Here is an 18,005-nt window from a genome sequence, read left to right on the forward strand (position 1 = left end):
TATATATATATATATATACTACAAAGCTGTAGTACATGTATAACTTCACACATTTGTATACTTTCTCCTATACGTGTACTGTATCAAAGCAATAGCTTTGATCCAGCTGAGGCATGGCGGCTTGTCATTGTTCAAAACCCACCTTCACCCGACAAAGGAAATTACAATTGGTATGGTGTCGAAAATCTGTCTATCTGACGGTCAATCGGATCGGGGTCGCCCTAGCCACTAACCCGTCTCTGTGGTCAAGTGGTTAAGGCACCGGCGTTCAAAGCTGGGGGCCCGGGTTCGATTCCCGGCAGAGACATTTTTTCGGCATCACCAATTTTTCCAAAAAGGGTAGATAGCTCTGGGGAACCTTGATTTAAGCTACGCCTACCATTGTTCTCTTCATCCATTTCTTTCACACTATATATATATATATATATATATATATATACACGTCGGATTTTTTTCTTCATAATTTCTCGTCTGAAGTAATACATATTTATTTAAGTCTAAAAATATTTAATATGACAAATCACGTTTTTTTTTTTGGGGGGGGGGCAGGATGAAATAAATCGTTTTTTACGAAATGCATAAAAGGTGTGAAGAATGAATCTGATCCCAAAATCATTTCATGAACCAAACAGATTTTACAGAACATAATTGTTTTCTACCTTTTCTGTTTATATTTTCCTTCAGATAAGCGAATGTCGTCGGTCTTCTGAGATGACTTCTAGAATGTGGGCATGTCTCAGATCTGTCACCTCACTGAAGCGTCTTACCATCTCAAAGTCATCTTTCAGTATCCCTTCATCATCTCCTGAGTTACCATCGGTCACAAACCTATCAGATGTAAGAGTGACGTCAAACAGCTATGAAGGTCTGATCTCATTGCTCCCTGGTGTGGAAAATATCGATATCACCATAGATGATGCAGAGGGAGACATGGCCCATATCACTGCTGGTCTTCGTCGGACAGGAGGGCAGAAACTCAAACACATACATCTTTATGGTCCATCATCACTTTCACCAGGGAGCCATGTATCGGAAGAGACAATGCGAGGACTGGGTCTGATCATCAAAGAGCATACACAGAACCTGCTGGAGCTCCATCTGCAATCGGTGAAGTGTAGAGACGAGGATGACTTAGTTTACCTAATGGAGTGCTGCAGACACGTGAAGACGCTGCAATATGTTTTGTAAGTTCTTGCTTACTAAAAACATTTTGTTGATATAGTTTAAATATCAATCAAATGCAGTAAGTTAATTCCCAATGTTACAGCGAGTTCAATTGTAACTTTTTTATAAGCTCCAGTAGCCTGCTATCAATAGTTTTTCATACCTAACTCGCATTCAATGTGAAATAATCGATTTGTTTATTGCATTGAAAATGTCCTTTTCAATTTTTCTCAAAATGTTATATGTATTACTTTTTAGTTTTTTAATGTATGTTACTTCAATCACACATTTTGTCATTTTTTGTTATGGCCGGCCCGATCCCCACAGGCCTACTCACACTGGCACCGCATTCTGTTGGTTCACGCTACCACGCACATGGGTCTCGCGCTCTCCATCAACGGCCGATTAGCTCGGCATAGGAGGATTACCATATGCGCACAAGTAGGCCGTAAAACAATATTTAACAAATGCTTAAAATTTCCGGTTTACAGACCTTAATACCAACAGATTTCTAGCTCTCATTTATATTCAATTGATGAATAAGGTAAGGCCAGGATTTCATGAATTTCTAATATTGAAATTGTCATTTTTTTCAGAATGGATTATCGATATCGACAAGTTTCATTTCGCGCTTAGGAAGAGGATTAGAAAAATAGTCATTTTCATACGATGACAACATGTCTTTACAATTTTCCCTTGTGCTTGGTCTATCATCATTGTGAAGTACTATCCAAGTCCACTTCACAATTTGTTTTACGATGCTTGAAAGACTGCATAAATGGAAATTTTTAAGATCGCCATCATTTTTTTTCAGCTCGCGCTCGCGGATTACTGATTTCCATAATAAAAGAAACGTATTTAGAATGCCAAGATTCTAGGTCTAAATTCCCAAAACACGCGCACACAATAGATACGCAGTCTGTTTATTATTCAAAACGTGCTTAAACTATCCTGTTTCATATCATAATATCATAATTTTTCTTCTCGCGATTCGCACTCGCATTATTAATGTAGGAAGATACTAAATTAGTCGTTCTTTTCGTGATTTACGAAACATGAATAGTGTGTCGCGTTTTTAGGTCTAAATCTCTTTTTTTTTCGTTTCGCGCACGAATAAAATTTTAAGTTATATATCTATTTTGTTTATAATTACAAAAAGTGCTTAGAATGTCCGATTTTGGGGTCAAAATGTCAACAATTTTCAGGTCACGCTTCGAGCTCGCATTAAATGATTTTTGAAACATGTAGGCTTATCGTTTTTATTGGCAACTGCAAACATTCCTTAAAAGGTTTGTTTTCCATCAGGCTAGAACATAATATCACAATTTTCTGCTCGAGATTCGCTCTCGCAGTAATAATTTATTTACATACACATCTTGTTCTCGATCACAATTATTGCTCAGAATGTTCAATTTTCAGGAAAAATACATTAAAGTTCTTTTAAAAAATTTGCTCGCGCTTCATGCTCGTACCATTTAATTAGGGCTTATATGAGATTATTATTCATTTATGTTTTGTGAGAATAAAGCTAGGAAGTGATCGTTAGGACTAACATAATAAAATAATCACAGGGCGGGAGGTCAGGGGATCTTGGTGGCCTTTCTACGTCATTGTTGAGGGCCACAACTTGATCTCCAAAGAGTTCTTTGGGTCTACCTCGAATGATGTTGGAACGAATGACTGGAGTGCTTGTCCTGAATCCGCCAAAGATGCAGATTCACTCCTCGATTCTGCCTCTCAAAATGTTAGTCCAACGACTGTTGTATGATCTGCTCGTTAATTATTTTCAATTACATTCGCCACTTACACTCCTTTGGAAGGAAAATGTCCAATCAGGATTTTTGCCAGTTCGGGCATCGATGAAAGTATTTACATCTGCATGACAAAATGACAAAAAGTGGTTTTCACCAGTTGCATTCAGAATCACTTTTGGTCATGCGTGGCACAAATGGTACAAATAGGGTATCAATGAAAAACTAATGAGTATTTCTTTCACTTCCATGCAAAATAATTCCCAAACTAAATATAATTTGAATACCAGACCTCTAGATTTGGATTACCTTTTTTTCTGAAACGCACTGTATATTAATTTTATAACAAACTACTTAGAATCCCGCATTTAGGACATTTTATAAAAAAAAAATAGGCTCGCGATTTGCGCTCACATTGTTAGTTAAAAATATATCAACCCATGAATCATATTCATGATTACAAAAGTAAATGAAATATCCAGTTTCAGGCCTCAATGTCAACAAATTTTACGCACTTTTTGGCTAATTAGATATAATAAATACTTTTATGAATTCCTAATAACTAAATTGTCCCTTTTTCAGAAATGAAGTTTCATATCGTACTTAGGAATAGTAATATAACGATAGTAATGAAGACAAAATGTCCGTCAGCCTAGAATGTCCCGATCCTAGGTCAAAATGATAATCAAATAACAGCTCGCGTGTTAAATAGTGCTTAAATTGACCCTTTTCTTTGTATCGGAATATCAAATACTTTCAGCTCGCCCTACGCGCTTGCATTGTTGGTTTTCAAAAAAAAAATGTATTCAGATAATGTCTAACTCTAAAACAGGCGCACGCATGTTTCTTTTTTTTTAATACGCAGCTTGATCTCCATTCAATATGTGTTAAATTTATCCAGTTTCAGCTCGAAATATCAAAAAAAAATTGCTCCCGCTTTGCGCTCGAATTGTTAATATAGATATCTAGGTACCAAACTATACCCATCTTTTTTCATGATTTACAAAACATGAAAAGAGTTTCCTGTTCTTAGGTTTGAATTTTCATACCTCTCACGCTTCGTGCTCGCATCAATTGTTTGTTCATATTCATGTACCGTTTAGGATTACAACAAGTGCATAGAACGTCGTTTTTTTTAGGTCGGAAAGTCAAAAATTTTCAGCTCGCGCTTTGCGCTCGCATTATTTATTCGTTGAGACATGAATCGTTTTAATCGCTAACTGCAAAAGTCCTTAACAGGTCCCTTTTCTACACGACAAGATAGTATAATAAAAAAATTATGCTCGCGGTTCGCGATCGCAGTAAGTCCCGACGTTTCGTTGGAGAACGCGAACGCTTATTTACGACGTTAGCTGATTTTGGAAGAGACTTTTGGGATCGTCGTCATGGTCGTAAAACTCTGTCCTGCAATGCAAATTCTGTAACATGAGATCTTTTGCGTTTTGCATCTGCAACAGAAACATTGAATATGCGTTTCGTGTGAAAAATTCTGGTCGCTACTATGGTAACAGCGATAAATTCGATCTAGGACGACTTTCCAAAGCCACATTTGGTTTCTCCCAGAGCTCGAGAGGCCGCCCATGGGGCCCACTTCCATTGAAGAGTGGATACCAGGCGCGACCACATGTAAAAAGGGAAAGAGTGGGCAAGTACGTTACGTATAGGCCTATGTTACGTAATACGGATGTCAAAAACGATGTTTAAAATATTGAAAAGGAGGATATGTCTTCAATACTTGTAGGGTTTCACAAGCTAAATACTTTTTAAGAGATGCATTTTCATAATCTGGAAAAGCTTTGCTTCCCTTGTTTAGGGTGCTTTTTGAAACCGCATGGTCGTACCTGGTATCCACTCATCAATGGAAGTGGTCCCCCCGGGAATTCGAATCTATTCCGCATTTCTGGGGAAAGTAAAACATAATGCCCATTACATTGTGTGCTAGAGGCAAATCGTTTGTGTAGTAGTAAACAAAAGAAAAAAGGCAGACGTAACATGCTGTGTAAATAATCAACGCATGCGAAATGGTTTCGGCTGGAGAGGTGATTTGACCCACGGAATCAATTGCCAGAGATCCACCAATAATCCACATTAAATGCAATATCGATTCGATGGACTGTAATGATCTATATCTAAGCCTTGATTCAGTAACCTTATCCTCACTCAATATGTACTCGATTTGTTTGAAAAAACAATTTCTTATCCATGTTATAATCTATTGTAGCTCCTGCATTTCGAATATCTCCAGCCATCAGTCGTAATACATGCATGTATGGTGCGGGTGTCGCGGGAAAGAATTTTGCACACGAAAAGCAGATCTGTAGGGCCTGTAACCCCCCCTGTAACACAATGCTTAGCATTGATTGTAGAGTAGTTTTCTACGTTTGATTATATTGACTATAATGTACAATCAATCTTAAAAATCAAGTGTATGATTAAGCGTAAAATTTTGTGTTAGGGGACCCTAATATTAGCGTCCGTGATGATTGCGAAACGTGGCTATTATCTAGTTACATACGCATTTTCTTCAGGTTCACAATCATTGCCCGGAATGTTCGATTTTCAGGACAAAATACATGAAATAAAAAAAATTGCCGTTTTACCCCACCCCCCTCAAAAAAATAATTAATAAAAAAAAATTAAATTAAATAGAATTCACGGCCAAGAAAAAAAAACAGAAAGGCATAAGGGTGAAATATAATATATTTTTTTTAATATTATGTAAAAATCTATCACCAACTTGGATTTTTGTACTAAAAATGTCAAAATTTTTGCTCGCTCGTCTCGCTCGCTCGCAACTTGTTAATTTTACGCCATACGCCTTATCAAGCCCCCTCAAAGTTGTTGGTTCATTACGCCACTGGGACATCCCTTCAAAGAATCAAACAAAAATCAATTTTAAACGGCCAATATGGAAAATATGGTTGAAAAAAAATTGTCGCCCCATTTAGGCAAAAATTTATGGAGGAGGGGACATCACAAATTGTCGCCCCATTTTACTCGACACTGAACACACAAACAAACAAAATAGGTAATGTAGAATTGCAAATGCAATTGGACCATTTGGCTATTAGACGAACTGGGCACTTAACCAAATGAGAATTAGACCAAGTATAAATTAGACCAATTGCAAACTGGACCAAATGGGTTAAGCTCACGTGTTATTAGACAAACGGAATTAGTCCAATTTTTGTTAGACCAAGTGGATAAAACCGAATTTTCCATAGGCTCAGCTGCTATTTTCCCTCTAAGCCTTTAAGATATTCTTCTCAAAAATAAATGTCATCATATTCGATCATTTTTATTAATAGAAATGTGTAAAAAAATCAAATTATAGCAAATTTTAACTTGTGTTTATTCAACCGTGAAATTTAGCCAAAAACTTGGATCGTCTTTTCGAAAGTACCTTTTACAAGCCTTCTGACTATTTTTCATGATTAGTATGTGGAATTCGTTCCAATAAAGTGGAATCAAAATAAGGATATTTGGCTTGTGACTTTTTAAAAGTGACAATTTTGCCTTCTGGCGGTGCTCACCGAAGCATGACATAACATTCACTCAGAGGGTTGCTTACAGAATTACCTACACGGTCATGTAAAAATATATTAAAAACTCGCACTGGTTCGGAAATTATGGATGTTTGTTTTTAAGGGGGGAATTACTTTTTTTGTTGTGTATAGTTCGGAGGAAAGTTGGCGACAAACAATGGTGCGAAAAAATAAACAAATAAAGAAATAAATAAATACTAAAGAAAATTCTGACGAAATTAAGAGGTGACCTATCAGAGACAGACCACCTAATGATAACAAAAAACAATGATAATAGTACACACATATACACACACGCACAAAACCTTACAACAAACAACGACACACACCAGGACACACATACACACTACACACTATACATTTGTGTGATTGGCTGCAATTTGTGGTTCTAGCTTTCTTTTTGTGGTGTCAAGTGTTGCACAAATTGTCACGGGCCGACAATTTGTGGTTTAACAAGATTAACGTCGCCATTGTTCAAACGGCAAGGAATTGATTTCCCGAAGGCAAGAAAAGGGATCGAGCACTGCCTAAGGGTTATGCATAATATGAAATCAAGCAGTTTCTGAAGCATGATCTTTTGCTTTTCTAGCAATTGCCTGTACTGGAAGCAAGTGCTACTTTTTATGCATCTGACCCATTAACAAACATTTTATGGAATATTACTCAATATTATTTGATACACCTATCATTTTTCGTACTGCAAAGTCACTTTTACCTGCATTTTTCGTACTTCAAAGTCAAAGTCAAGATCTTGTTAGTACTCTTGTATTATGAAGTATAAATTTTCATTTCGGGAGAGTAAACAAAAGGTATTGAATTAAAACTAACGTGTCACATATTACTAGCGTTTTAACCTGAAACATACAATTGACACATACACGCAAACACTTTTGATATACATTCCCTATTTTCTTATGATTTCTTATACCCATTCTTTTATTTCATGATTTCAGGCTCTCTAAATGTGGGACGACGAATAATGGCAGGCTGCATTCATACCTCGGGGACCAAAACCGTGGATCTTCCGACGGTTTCTATGTGCGTTTTGAACATGTAAGATATACTGCACTGCTTTTACGCTTTGTAATTTCAATGTCACATTGATGCATACCAGCACTTGAATTTAGGGTTAAAAAATACGAATAACATGTTAGTCTATAGCAAGATTGTTTATCATTCATATTGAAAGCAAACATAAATGTGAAATAAAAAATATAATAAGCCTGTATTGTATTTTTTTAAATTTTACAATACAATATAGAAGATGGATCACAATTCGTTCGTTTTTTATAGTAAATCATTTTTGCTTTGGTTCAAAGAAACAAAACAATATTATTCGCTTTGAACTTCAATATAAATGAGTTTTCCAACAGCTTTTGTGATATTGAATAATATGACAACATCGAACTGCAGCAAACGTTTTAATCGATTTGGGCGAAAATAAACAGCGAGTGCTATGGACGGGGAAAGAGAGGACGTTGTTGAATTTCTAGTGTGTATTTTGTATTTATCTAAAGTGCACAAAAGGGAAATATAAGGGGGGGGGGGAAGGGAGACAGAGAGCAGGAAAAATTTGAGAGTATAGATTGGGCTTCCTCTGAGTAATACTCATGAATTTCCCTGGTTCCTCCTTTTTTCTATTTACAAGTTTATCATAATTTACTGTAAGATAAATATTTCTTTTAGAATATTTGCCCTTTAACCGATCCCATACTGTCTGCTTTGAAAATAATTGCTTTTCAAAACAAGGTGCCCAGGAATATAATATACTAATAAACATGTATATAAGCTCTATGAAATGCATCACAGCGAAACAAAAACAGAGTAGTCACAGTGTCATAGGAATATGCTCTATGCATATTAGGTAATAAAGAAACAGAATGGACCCAAAAATGAAAGTGACAAACTGTTAAAAATAGCAGGACAAGCGTTATGCTTTTTCACCTCTTACAATCTGGGTGATTTGTTAAAAATAGCTTCTGTTGTCGGGCTTCCAACATAGGAAAAAGGCAGAAAAAAAAATCAATTATGACGTCATCGTTTTGAGTCCGGTAACGTCACGGTTCATTTTTTTTCTCCTTTTCCATTACCGCATTTCAATTTTTTAATTTTTATCACATGGCGATACCATAAATATATTTTCTGAGAGTTTGCATTGATGCACACTACATTTTCTCGCATATTTGGTGCAGCTTTCCTATTCTATCTGCATTCGGATTATATAAACCGACTTTTCCTGACATAGCAGTTTAGTCCCAATCAGAGCCCCAAACCAAGCAATCCCCCCCCCACAAAAAAAAAAAAAAAAAATATCTATATATATGAATATAAATATATAAATAAAATAGGTTGACTATTTTGCTGAAGTTTTCTATCGCACATTTTTTTTCAGTCAAATCTTCCCCTTTCACTGATTTTATTGAAAGACGCACTTAACAAACAACATACATGCTATTGTACCGTCGTTCAGATGTGGATTCCGTCTGGTCAGAGTAAAATTATACTATGCATGGATATAAAAAATCAAGAAAATTATCTTATCACGACCCAGACGTATGCAGTTTGGTCGGAGAAAAGTCAGTTGGAGGAAAGTTTGGACTAGTTCCCGTCTGGACAGAGTTACTGCAACCATCCTCTGACCAAGATACTCATTCCACCTACCAAGACACTAGCCACTTTCCTGTCGCGGGGAAGGAGAGCCAAATGTTATGCTCTACACATGCGTGACCAAAATAAAAACCCGTTTAAATGTTTTTTTTTGGTCTTCAGTCTTAGACGCGGCCACGCGTGCACCCGTTAAGGGTATCAAAAACACCGATTTTCGAAGAAGGTGGTTTTGAAAGACTGGTCAATTGTCAGTCGCGGTTTAAAACGCATTTAGGGTATTTTTTCCATGTTTTTTTCAAGACTAGCCAAACATGTTTAGGTTTTTTTTTTCTTTCTTTTTTCGGATATTGTGTTGCCATGGTAACGGTGTATTTTGACCCCCCCCCCCAAGAAAAAAAAAATTGCCGTTTATAATAATTCATCAGTTTTCTACCAATTTTCATGAAAGGTGACTCACACATTGGTTTGGAGGTTAAGATGTGCGAGACACATTTTTGCATGTGTCGGAAATTGTGTTGCCCTGGTAACAGTACATGTATATTATGTCGAAAAGTATGTAAAAATGTTGCAGTTCTAACTGCTTCCTCAGTTCTTAATCATATCTCGTGAAAATTCGGCATAAAAATTAGTCTTGATGTGAAAATGTGCAAGACATGTTTGTCTGTATCAAAAGTCATTTTGTCATGGTAACAACACTTTTTTATCACATGGCGATACCATTAATATATTTTCTGAGAGCTTTCATTGATACACACTACAGCTTTTGCCATTTTTTTTTTCTCGCATATTTGGTGCAGCTTTCCTTTTCTATCTGCATTCGGATTATATACGCCGACTTTTCCCGACATAGCAGTTTAGGCCCAATGAGAGCCCCAAACCAAGCAACCCCCCCCCAAAAAAAAAAAAAAAATAAATAAAATAAAATAAAATAAAAATATATATATATATGCAGCAATGGAGATACACACCTGAAAGTCGACCCTGAGTCAACCGACTTGAAGTCAATTTACTCAGGGTCATGTTCAGAACTTATACATTTTTTTGAGCTCGGAGTGCTTTCACGATGGGAAACACAGTTGGGGTGTGATCGCTTATTAGAACAGCCACTACGTACATTCTCGATCGGCCATTTCGTTACGATTTTAAAAAAAAATGGCCGATCGAGACGGGGGTAGAAGGAGAGAACTTTTCGTTTTTTTGAGGTTCCAGTCTGTGCCCAGATGTCAGGAAACTGCCACTCGTTAGACCTTCATCCATATAATCGTGGTAATTGTATACTTTCTGTTTTCACAATTCATTGGAGAAATATTTAGACCATAAATCACCCTAGTCCGGTGACTATGGTCAAATACACGGTAAGCCCCTGGGCGTACCAGTCACTGGCACCTGCCACTGCACCACTCTAAATTATACTTAACCCAGGGAGCTTACCGTGTATTTGACCAAAGTCACCGGACTAGGGTGATTTATGGTCTAAATATTTCTCCAAATGAATTGTGAAAACAGAAAGTATACAATTACTTCGATTATATGGATGAATCTAACGAGTGGCAGTTTCCTGACATCTGGGCTGGCTGGCTGTTCTAATAAGCGATCACACCCCCCAACTGTGTTTCCCATCGTGAAAGCACTCCGAGCTAAAAAAAAATCATAAGTTCTGAACATGACCCTGAGTAAATTGACTTCAAGTCGGTTGACTCAGGGTCGACTTTCAGGTATGTATCTCCATTGCTGCATATATATATATAAATATATATATATATATATAATAGGTTGACTATTTTGTTAAGGTTTTCTATCGCACATATTTTTTTTTCAGTCAGATCTTCCCCTTTCACTGATGTGATGGAAATACGCGCTTAACAATCAACATACATGCTATTGTAACGTTGTTTAGATGAGGATTCCTTCTAGTCAGAGTAAAATTATATTATGCATGGATATATAAAAAATCAAGAAAATTTTCTTATCACGACCCAGACGTATGGTTGGTTGGTCATGACCTGCCCCCCCCCCCCCAAAAAAAAAAAAAAAATCCGAAATGGGTTTTCAAGTTACAAACAAAGGACAGAAACAAATGAAATGGTCCCGACTCCTAAGTAAGAGTTTTAAGTTCAATTTATTTAAATGAGCATATCCTACAGAGACATGCAAAACAAAAAGACAATGCTAACTTTTTTTGGCTACATGTAAAACTAGATTCTAGACCTGCATGTAGTTACAGGTCTAGTTCTAGTTTTAAGGGGGCTATACCTAGATCATGAACTACAGTCCCTTGCTCAGATCTCCTAGAAATAATCTAAACCCCTAGCTTACTTCCTTTTTAGGCCTAGATGAGAAGATCTAGACTACATCTAGATCAAGATCTGCATTTAGAAAGTCTTGATCTAGGCCTACATTGAGATACGAGTCTCTAGATCTAGAATAGGGTCTAACTTTTAGTCTAACAAATATAGATCTTGATATCTAGATCTAGGTCTAGGCTAGGCCCTGGTCTAGACTGAGCTGTTGGTCTAGGCTTAGTCCTGTTTTTTAGTCCTGGGAGAGGAAAACAAGTCCAAAAAATGTTTAGACTTTAAATAGACTAAAAACTCCCCAAACAAACATATGGACAGTAGGACTAGATTCTAGGCCCAGTTGGCAAGCAATGCAATGGTCAGATCTAGATCTATGCCTATCCCTGTCCATAGGCTAAGGCCAGGCTAAGTCCTGAATGTTATTATAGGCCTAGACCAATACGGTTGTTCCATCCACTGGACTAGTCTTTGTTTTGCTTCAGGAAAGAAAAGTCAAAAGACAAAACAACTTTAATTCTCCTCCAAACAAACAGATTTCAGCTGGAGATCTAGGCCTAATGTTAGACCCAAAACTAGTCTCAAAAGTTATCCCTTAAATCTACTTAACGTTAGAATAACGATATCGACCTCTTAAGTTATTCTTTTAGATCTAGACTTTAAAATGGATGTGGTGAATCTATTCTGTGTTTAATTTAGATTTTGACCAACAATACATGAGAAGCAATAAATGGGACTATCATAAAAAAAACTGTGTAAGTCACTCAGTTTGGGAGTGAAATGTTTTATTAATTAACAGAATATAGATAAACTGAATTTAAAAATCTCACCATGTTTGGATGATGAATGTTATTCTTTTACTACATTTTTTTGTAATTAAGTTTCCATAAAAAAACAAATTTTGATGAAAACCAACTTTAGCAACATTTTTTTCAACTTTGTTGCAGTCATCCCCGCAAGCATTATAACATTATTTAAATCATTTTAAAGCTAACCAATGAAATGAAAGAAAATATAATAACCCAACTGAAATGTAGTAATCCAATTCGTAATATAATCCCATATACCAATAAGGAATAAGGAGATGAAGATGATAAAGATGTCTTGGTTATTATGTTATAATGAAAATAAGAACTAAAGAGTTAGGAACGAGTAGATCACCTGCATAGAGAAGGAAGGAAGATAACAAAAGAGAATGAGAGGAAAGGAACTCGGAGTTGAAAGAATGAATGACAAATGAATATAATTAAACTCATATAACCTAAGTTCAGTCTAAAAGGGTAGTACTGAACATAAATGCAAATGAACTCAAGTCTAGACTGAATAGAAATGTAAAACAGCTGGCAAAGAAAACATAATAGAACAAATAAACAAATTAGAAAATGCCATAATAACTATTTGTATAACTACACTCGTTTTGCCTTTTGTAAATATTTCCATTGTGCTTTTCATTTGTCATTATGTTTTGTGTATTCATTGTTTATTTCTAGTAAGATCTTAGAGTCATTATTTTATCCATTGTTATACTCTCTATACATATAACTATCTATTCTTCGTTTAATTTAAATCTTAATTATGGATATCAAGGCATATCTCGGAATTTCATGCAATCCGAGTAGTACTGTGAGGTCAATTTTGTGCTAATGTATGTTTACATTTCTTTCTTTTTTTAGAATGCTGGTGGTAGTGATCGGTTTTGGATCCCCCGCATTGATCACGTTGATTGAGAAATTGCCACCACAGCAAATCCTCATCTTGTGGAGCCATAATGTGTGAACTCATTCAACTGCAACATAATTAAATTGAACCTAGAGACACACCATGGTCAAGTCTAACCATGAGTGTGGGCGCCTTTAGCAACGTAGTTGAAGGTATTTGCAGAATAACCCCTTATTTCTTTTGTTTATTATATATTCATTAGGGGAATTTTTTAATGTTAACATGAATTGTGTTTAATGACCTGCTAGGATTCAATTTCATTTTTATTATAACAGGTGATATTTTTGGGACAGAACGCCACTCTTATAATTGAGGCAACAGTATTAAGGGTAAAAAAGGATAATTAATAAGATCAGATATGACCCGGATGACTGACCAATTTAGGGCCGAATGAACGGACTAATTTCAGAGTCAAATGGGGTTCGCCAACATCGTGTGAGTGTTTCTCCTGACTTTTACTCTTATTAATGCGAACTAAGCCTCATCATCTGTGGAACTTTCCTTTTAATTTATGAAAGCAACATTTCAAACTTTTTCATTAAAAATCAATGTCTATTATAAAGAAAATAAGCGGGATGTCATATTTATCATTTCAAATAAACGTACAAAATAAACGTATACAATAAGCAGCTATAGTGGTAGAAATAGTAACAGTAGTGGCAGCAAAACAAAAGTAATAGCACCAGTAGTAGTAGTTGTAGCAGAAATTGCAGTAGTAGTAAGATTATATGCAGTTGTAGTAATACTAGTAGATGTAGTAGTTGTTGTTGTTGTAGAAGCAGAAGTACAGAAGTAGCAAAAGTAGCAAAAGTAGTAGTAGTAGTAGTAGTAGTAGTAGTTGTTGTTGTTGTTGTAGAAACAGAAGTACAGAAACAGCAAAAGTAGCAGTAGTATTAGTAGTAGTAGTTGTTGTTGTTGCTGTTGTTGAAGTATTAGTAGCAGGAGGGATTTATGTACTGATCATTGTAGGCTGTATGCCGTATTCCAATCAGTTCACATAATTGCAATTGATGATACAGGCCCCTGTGACCATGATCATCAACACACATTTTGTACATTACTGCATGTGCTCTAATATACGTTTAGGGTAGTGATCGCAGAACAGGTATATGTTCATCCTGCTCCGTACCCAAACAAACGAACTGATCACTTCAGCCACTCACTGTTTATTGTAACCCAATCATTATATTCCGATCATTCTTGTTCATTGAGCTCGTTGTTTATTCTTGCCAGATAAGGAAAGTAGCAAAACTTCCATAAATGATCATGGTGCAATTTGTAAATACACCAACATTTTGTTTTGTGTGTGACGAATACAATTGTACAGAAAGTTGGAGCAGTGAAATTATATACATTTGTAGTGGTTAGAAATTAGAATAGACAAGCAGTCAGAAAGCCACGTTTGTCAAGAAGTATGATATTTACGAACTATTTGATAATATATTTTATGCAAATCAAGTAATTTCTATATATTTTTTTTACATTTTCATGCATCGAGACGGGTCGATGGTGTTAATGAATCTTATTGTATATTGTTTTTTGGATCGTAATGTAACATATTGTGCCTAAATATATAGATCATTATCGAAAACACTGCTTTTGCGATATGAATTGTACAGACGTGTTAAAACTGTTAAATATGTATGTATTAAGTCTTTTTATACTTTCAAGCTTCTGTATGGTATCTCAAATTATTTTGATAATTGTTGAATGACGAAAATGTTTAAAAATATTGAGCTATAATGGTTGTTTTCAGGGTTTATTAGTTCTAATACATGCACTTGTACACATGTTTCATCTTGGTTTGAGAATTTTTTAAATCGGCTGCTCACAAAGCTAAACAATACCTTTAAATAGAGTATTTCGTAAAGTGTCTATTTTATTCCAACTGAACTAATAGTTTCAGTTGCATTTAAACCTGGCTTACTTTCATTTGAATTAAAGTAAGTCATTTTTTTTTTCTAGATGCGCTTTCGGTGACTTAGAATCGCTGTAGTATCGTGGAATAAGAAAAATACATTAGTTTTCTCAGAATTTATATATATGGACCCAAACTCTTTTTAAACTAAAATTCCATTTTCTTTGCCAGTTTTAAATAATTTTTCACGATTTTGTTATATGTATTTATAAATACATGCTACGTGGCTGTCCACGTCCTTAGTGGTCTTAACGCCAGCGCACACTTACACGAACCTTATAGATCTGACTTTCAAAGAAATTACAGTAGCGTTTGATATATAATATTTCAACTTATAAATTCTGAACGATCAAAGTTCCCTATAGTAAAATGAATATCAAAATGGAAATGCCTGTCTATTTCGAGCCTCCCTCAAGCAAATTCAATTCCAAATCGTGGTGACGGCATCAGGGTGTAGTAGTAGTAGTAGTAGTATTTATTTCCGTATTAAAAAGCACAATTATATACAATAAAATACGGTGGATAGCCCACATTCAGCGTGACTGGCACAGTAGCGCTGGTCTTCCGTGGGGTCCATAACATATAACATTAACGTATAATTTAGATACAATAAACCACATTAGAATAACAGATGTACAGAAGATAAATGAAAATGTAAATATCAACAGTAAACATATTTAGATAAAACCAAAAAGAAAAAAGAAGAAAAAAAGAAAGAAAAAAAAAAAAAAAAAACCTAACAGCGAATGGGGGGGGGGGGGGGGGTACCGGAGTCCATGTGCTACAGATCAACAATCTTAGATTTGAAAATATTAATACTAGGGGATGATTTGATGTGAAGAGGAAGGGAATTATAAGCCATGGCGCTTTTATACTTGAAGGATCTTTTGAGGTAATTTGTTCTTGGTTTTGGTAATTTAAATTTGGTTCCGAAACGGGAGGGATACGTATGTGATACTAACTCAAATTCATTTCTTAAATATTCTGGAGATAGATTATTCATGATCTTATACATGAGAATAAGGGAATGATCGTTTCTTCTTTTGTCCAACAATTGCCAATTTAGTGTATCATGCATTTCCAAAATAGATATATGAGATTCGGGTTTAATTTGGAGTATAATACGACCTGCTCTGTTTTGCAGTTTTTGAAGGCGGTCTGTGTATTTTCTAAAGGATGCATCGTAAACAACATCACCATAATCAAAGTAGGGGAGGATCAATGAACTATATATTAATTTCAGTATCGATTCACTTAAGGATCGCCGCAATCTTCCCAGAAAGCCGACTAATTGACCTATTTTTTGCAACATGTTGTCTATATGCAAATTAAAATTCAAATAATCATCAACTATGATGCCTAGGTATTTGACATGATGAACTTGTTCTAATGGGGTATTATTTAAGGAAACATGAAGGACATTTTGTTTAGAAATCATATTCTTGCTTCCGATGAGCATACAGACCGTTTTTTGACAGTTAACACTTAACTTATTCTGGCACATCCATTGGTACATATTTTCTAAATCTGAGTTTAGGGCCTCGTTGATTCTATCTATGGAGGGGTGTGAAAAATACAAAACGGTGTGACTTATTGAAGCTATTTTGGACTATACTCTGACCACAAGGCTCATGCCGAACTTCAAATTGAATGACTACTTGGAACTTTCAAATTTAATTAAAAATCAAATCAATCAAAATTAATTTTAAAAAAGATAAAGTTTTCCAAGTATTATGTATTGGTTTACGTATGTTTTATATAAAATACTATTAAGTTAATCATTATGTTGTGCAATGTTTGCTTATTGTTATGTAATGTTCAATATAGGCCAACCTGTCCATGTGTATACTTTTGTTATTGAAATGTGTAATTAAATGAAATAAAATCGAATAAATTAAATAAAATCAAAATAACATGTTTTGCTCTCAGTACCACCATTATTGCGTTATGAATTGTCCAGAAAATTAGTGCAATAATTTGTACACTTTCATATAAAATAGTACATATTTGGTAAAGGGCAGTGTTTATTTCGTAATTTATCACCTTCCCTATATACTTTATTGAATTTAATGCTTTGTGAACAATATAGATTTCCGTCCAGAGCATGATCGGTTAAGGGTTAACATTAAGGGTTTTTTTTTCATTGATTTTTCTATAAAAAACAACAACATCGATTCGTATATCCGAAAGCCGACGCAAGAATCCGCGCCTAGACGTGCCGTCCGCATCTTTTTCCGTAGGTATATGATGAATAAAAAAAAGTGGTGATTGGAAGGGATTCGCTCGAAATCGCAGGAAAAATATCATTTTATGCCATGGATATTGACTTGTCTTGATCTGTCAAGCGCAATTGCTTTGGAACCGCGCCAAATGCAACGTGTAGGATTTCCCGGCATCAATGTTATTTTTTGGCATTCCTCCAAAGAGAGCAGATATATAATATATTTTTTTAATAATATTTGGTTTTACAAAAACGCAATTGAGCTTAAATTGCATTGGGTTGTGATTGGTCCGATCAACCACAACTATGGAAGGCCACCAGTATAAACTTCTAAAGGTCATGTTCGTTCAAAGTGTTTTGTACAGCGAAATCTGTCAATAGTGACCGTCCAATGCAAACACAAAATATGGCCCTTTTAGGGAGGTTCTGCTATACACACAATCTGTCTCCATGGGAATCGATTTTAGTGGTCACTACAGACAGATGGCTGTTATAGACATGTTCTTATATACACAATGCGCCTTCATGGGAATCGAATTTAATGGTGTAGACAGGTGGCCACTAACACAGGTTTATTCAGTACATGTCTCTTCATCTTGACAAGTGATTCCTCTTCACACATAAACAACATTGAGCAAATTTTCTGTGTGAAAAATAAAAACAATGATGAATATTAATGTAGTTTTGATTTATCGTATCAACCTCAGCTCTTTGTAATCTGCCATTGCGGGGCCTTGGTCTACACAGGGAATAAGCAATTAGTTCCATGGCCCACACCAGCTTCGT

At 35.5% G+C, this 18,005-nt stretch overlaps 1 protein-coding gene across 1 annotated transcript; it reads left to right on the plus strand.

Moving 5' to 3' along the window:
• The first annotated feature begins 685 nt into the window (after window positions 1–685).
• Window positions 686–8,752, plus strand: LOC135154392 (uncharacterized). Its single transcript, XM_064100531.1, has 2 exons — window positions 686–1,184; window positions 7,414–8,752. Exons 1-2 carry the CDS (start codon window positions 712–714, stop codon window positions 7,562–7,564), a joined length of 624 nt encoding a protein of 207 aa, XP_063956601.1. The 5' UTR covers window positions 686–711; the 3' UTR covers window positions 7,565–8,752.
• The last annotated feature ends 9,253 nt before the right edge of the window (window positions 8,753–18,005 follow it).

The sequence above is a fragment of the Lytechinus pictus genome, chromosome 6, assembly GCF_037042905.1.
Source record: "Lytechinus pictus isolate F3 Inbred chromosome 6, Lp3.0, whole genome shotgun sequence".
Lineage (NCBI taxonomy): Eukaryota > Metazoa > Echinodermata > Echinoidea > Temnopleuroida > Toxopneustidae > Lytechinus > Lytechinus pictus.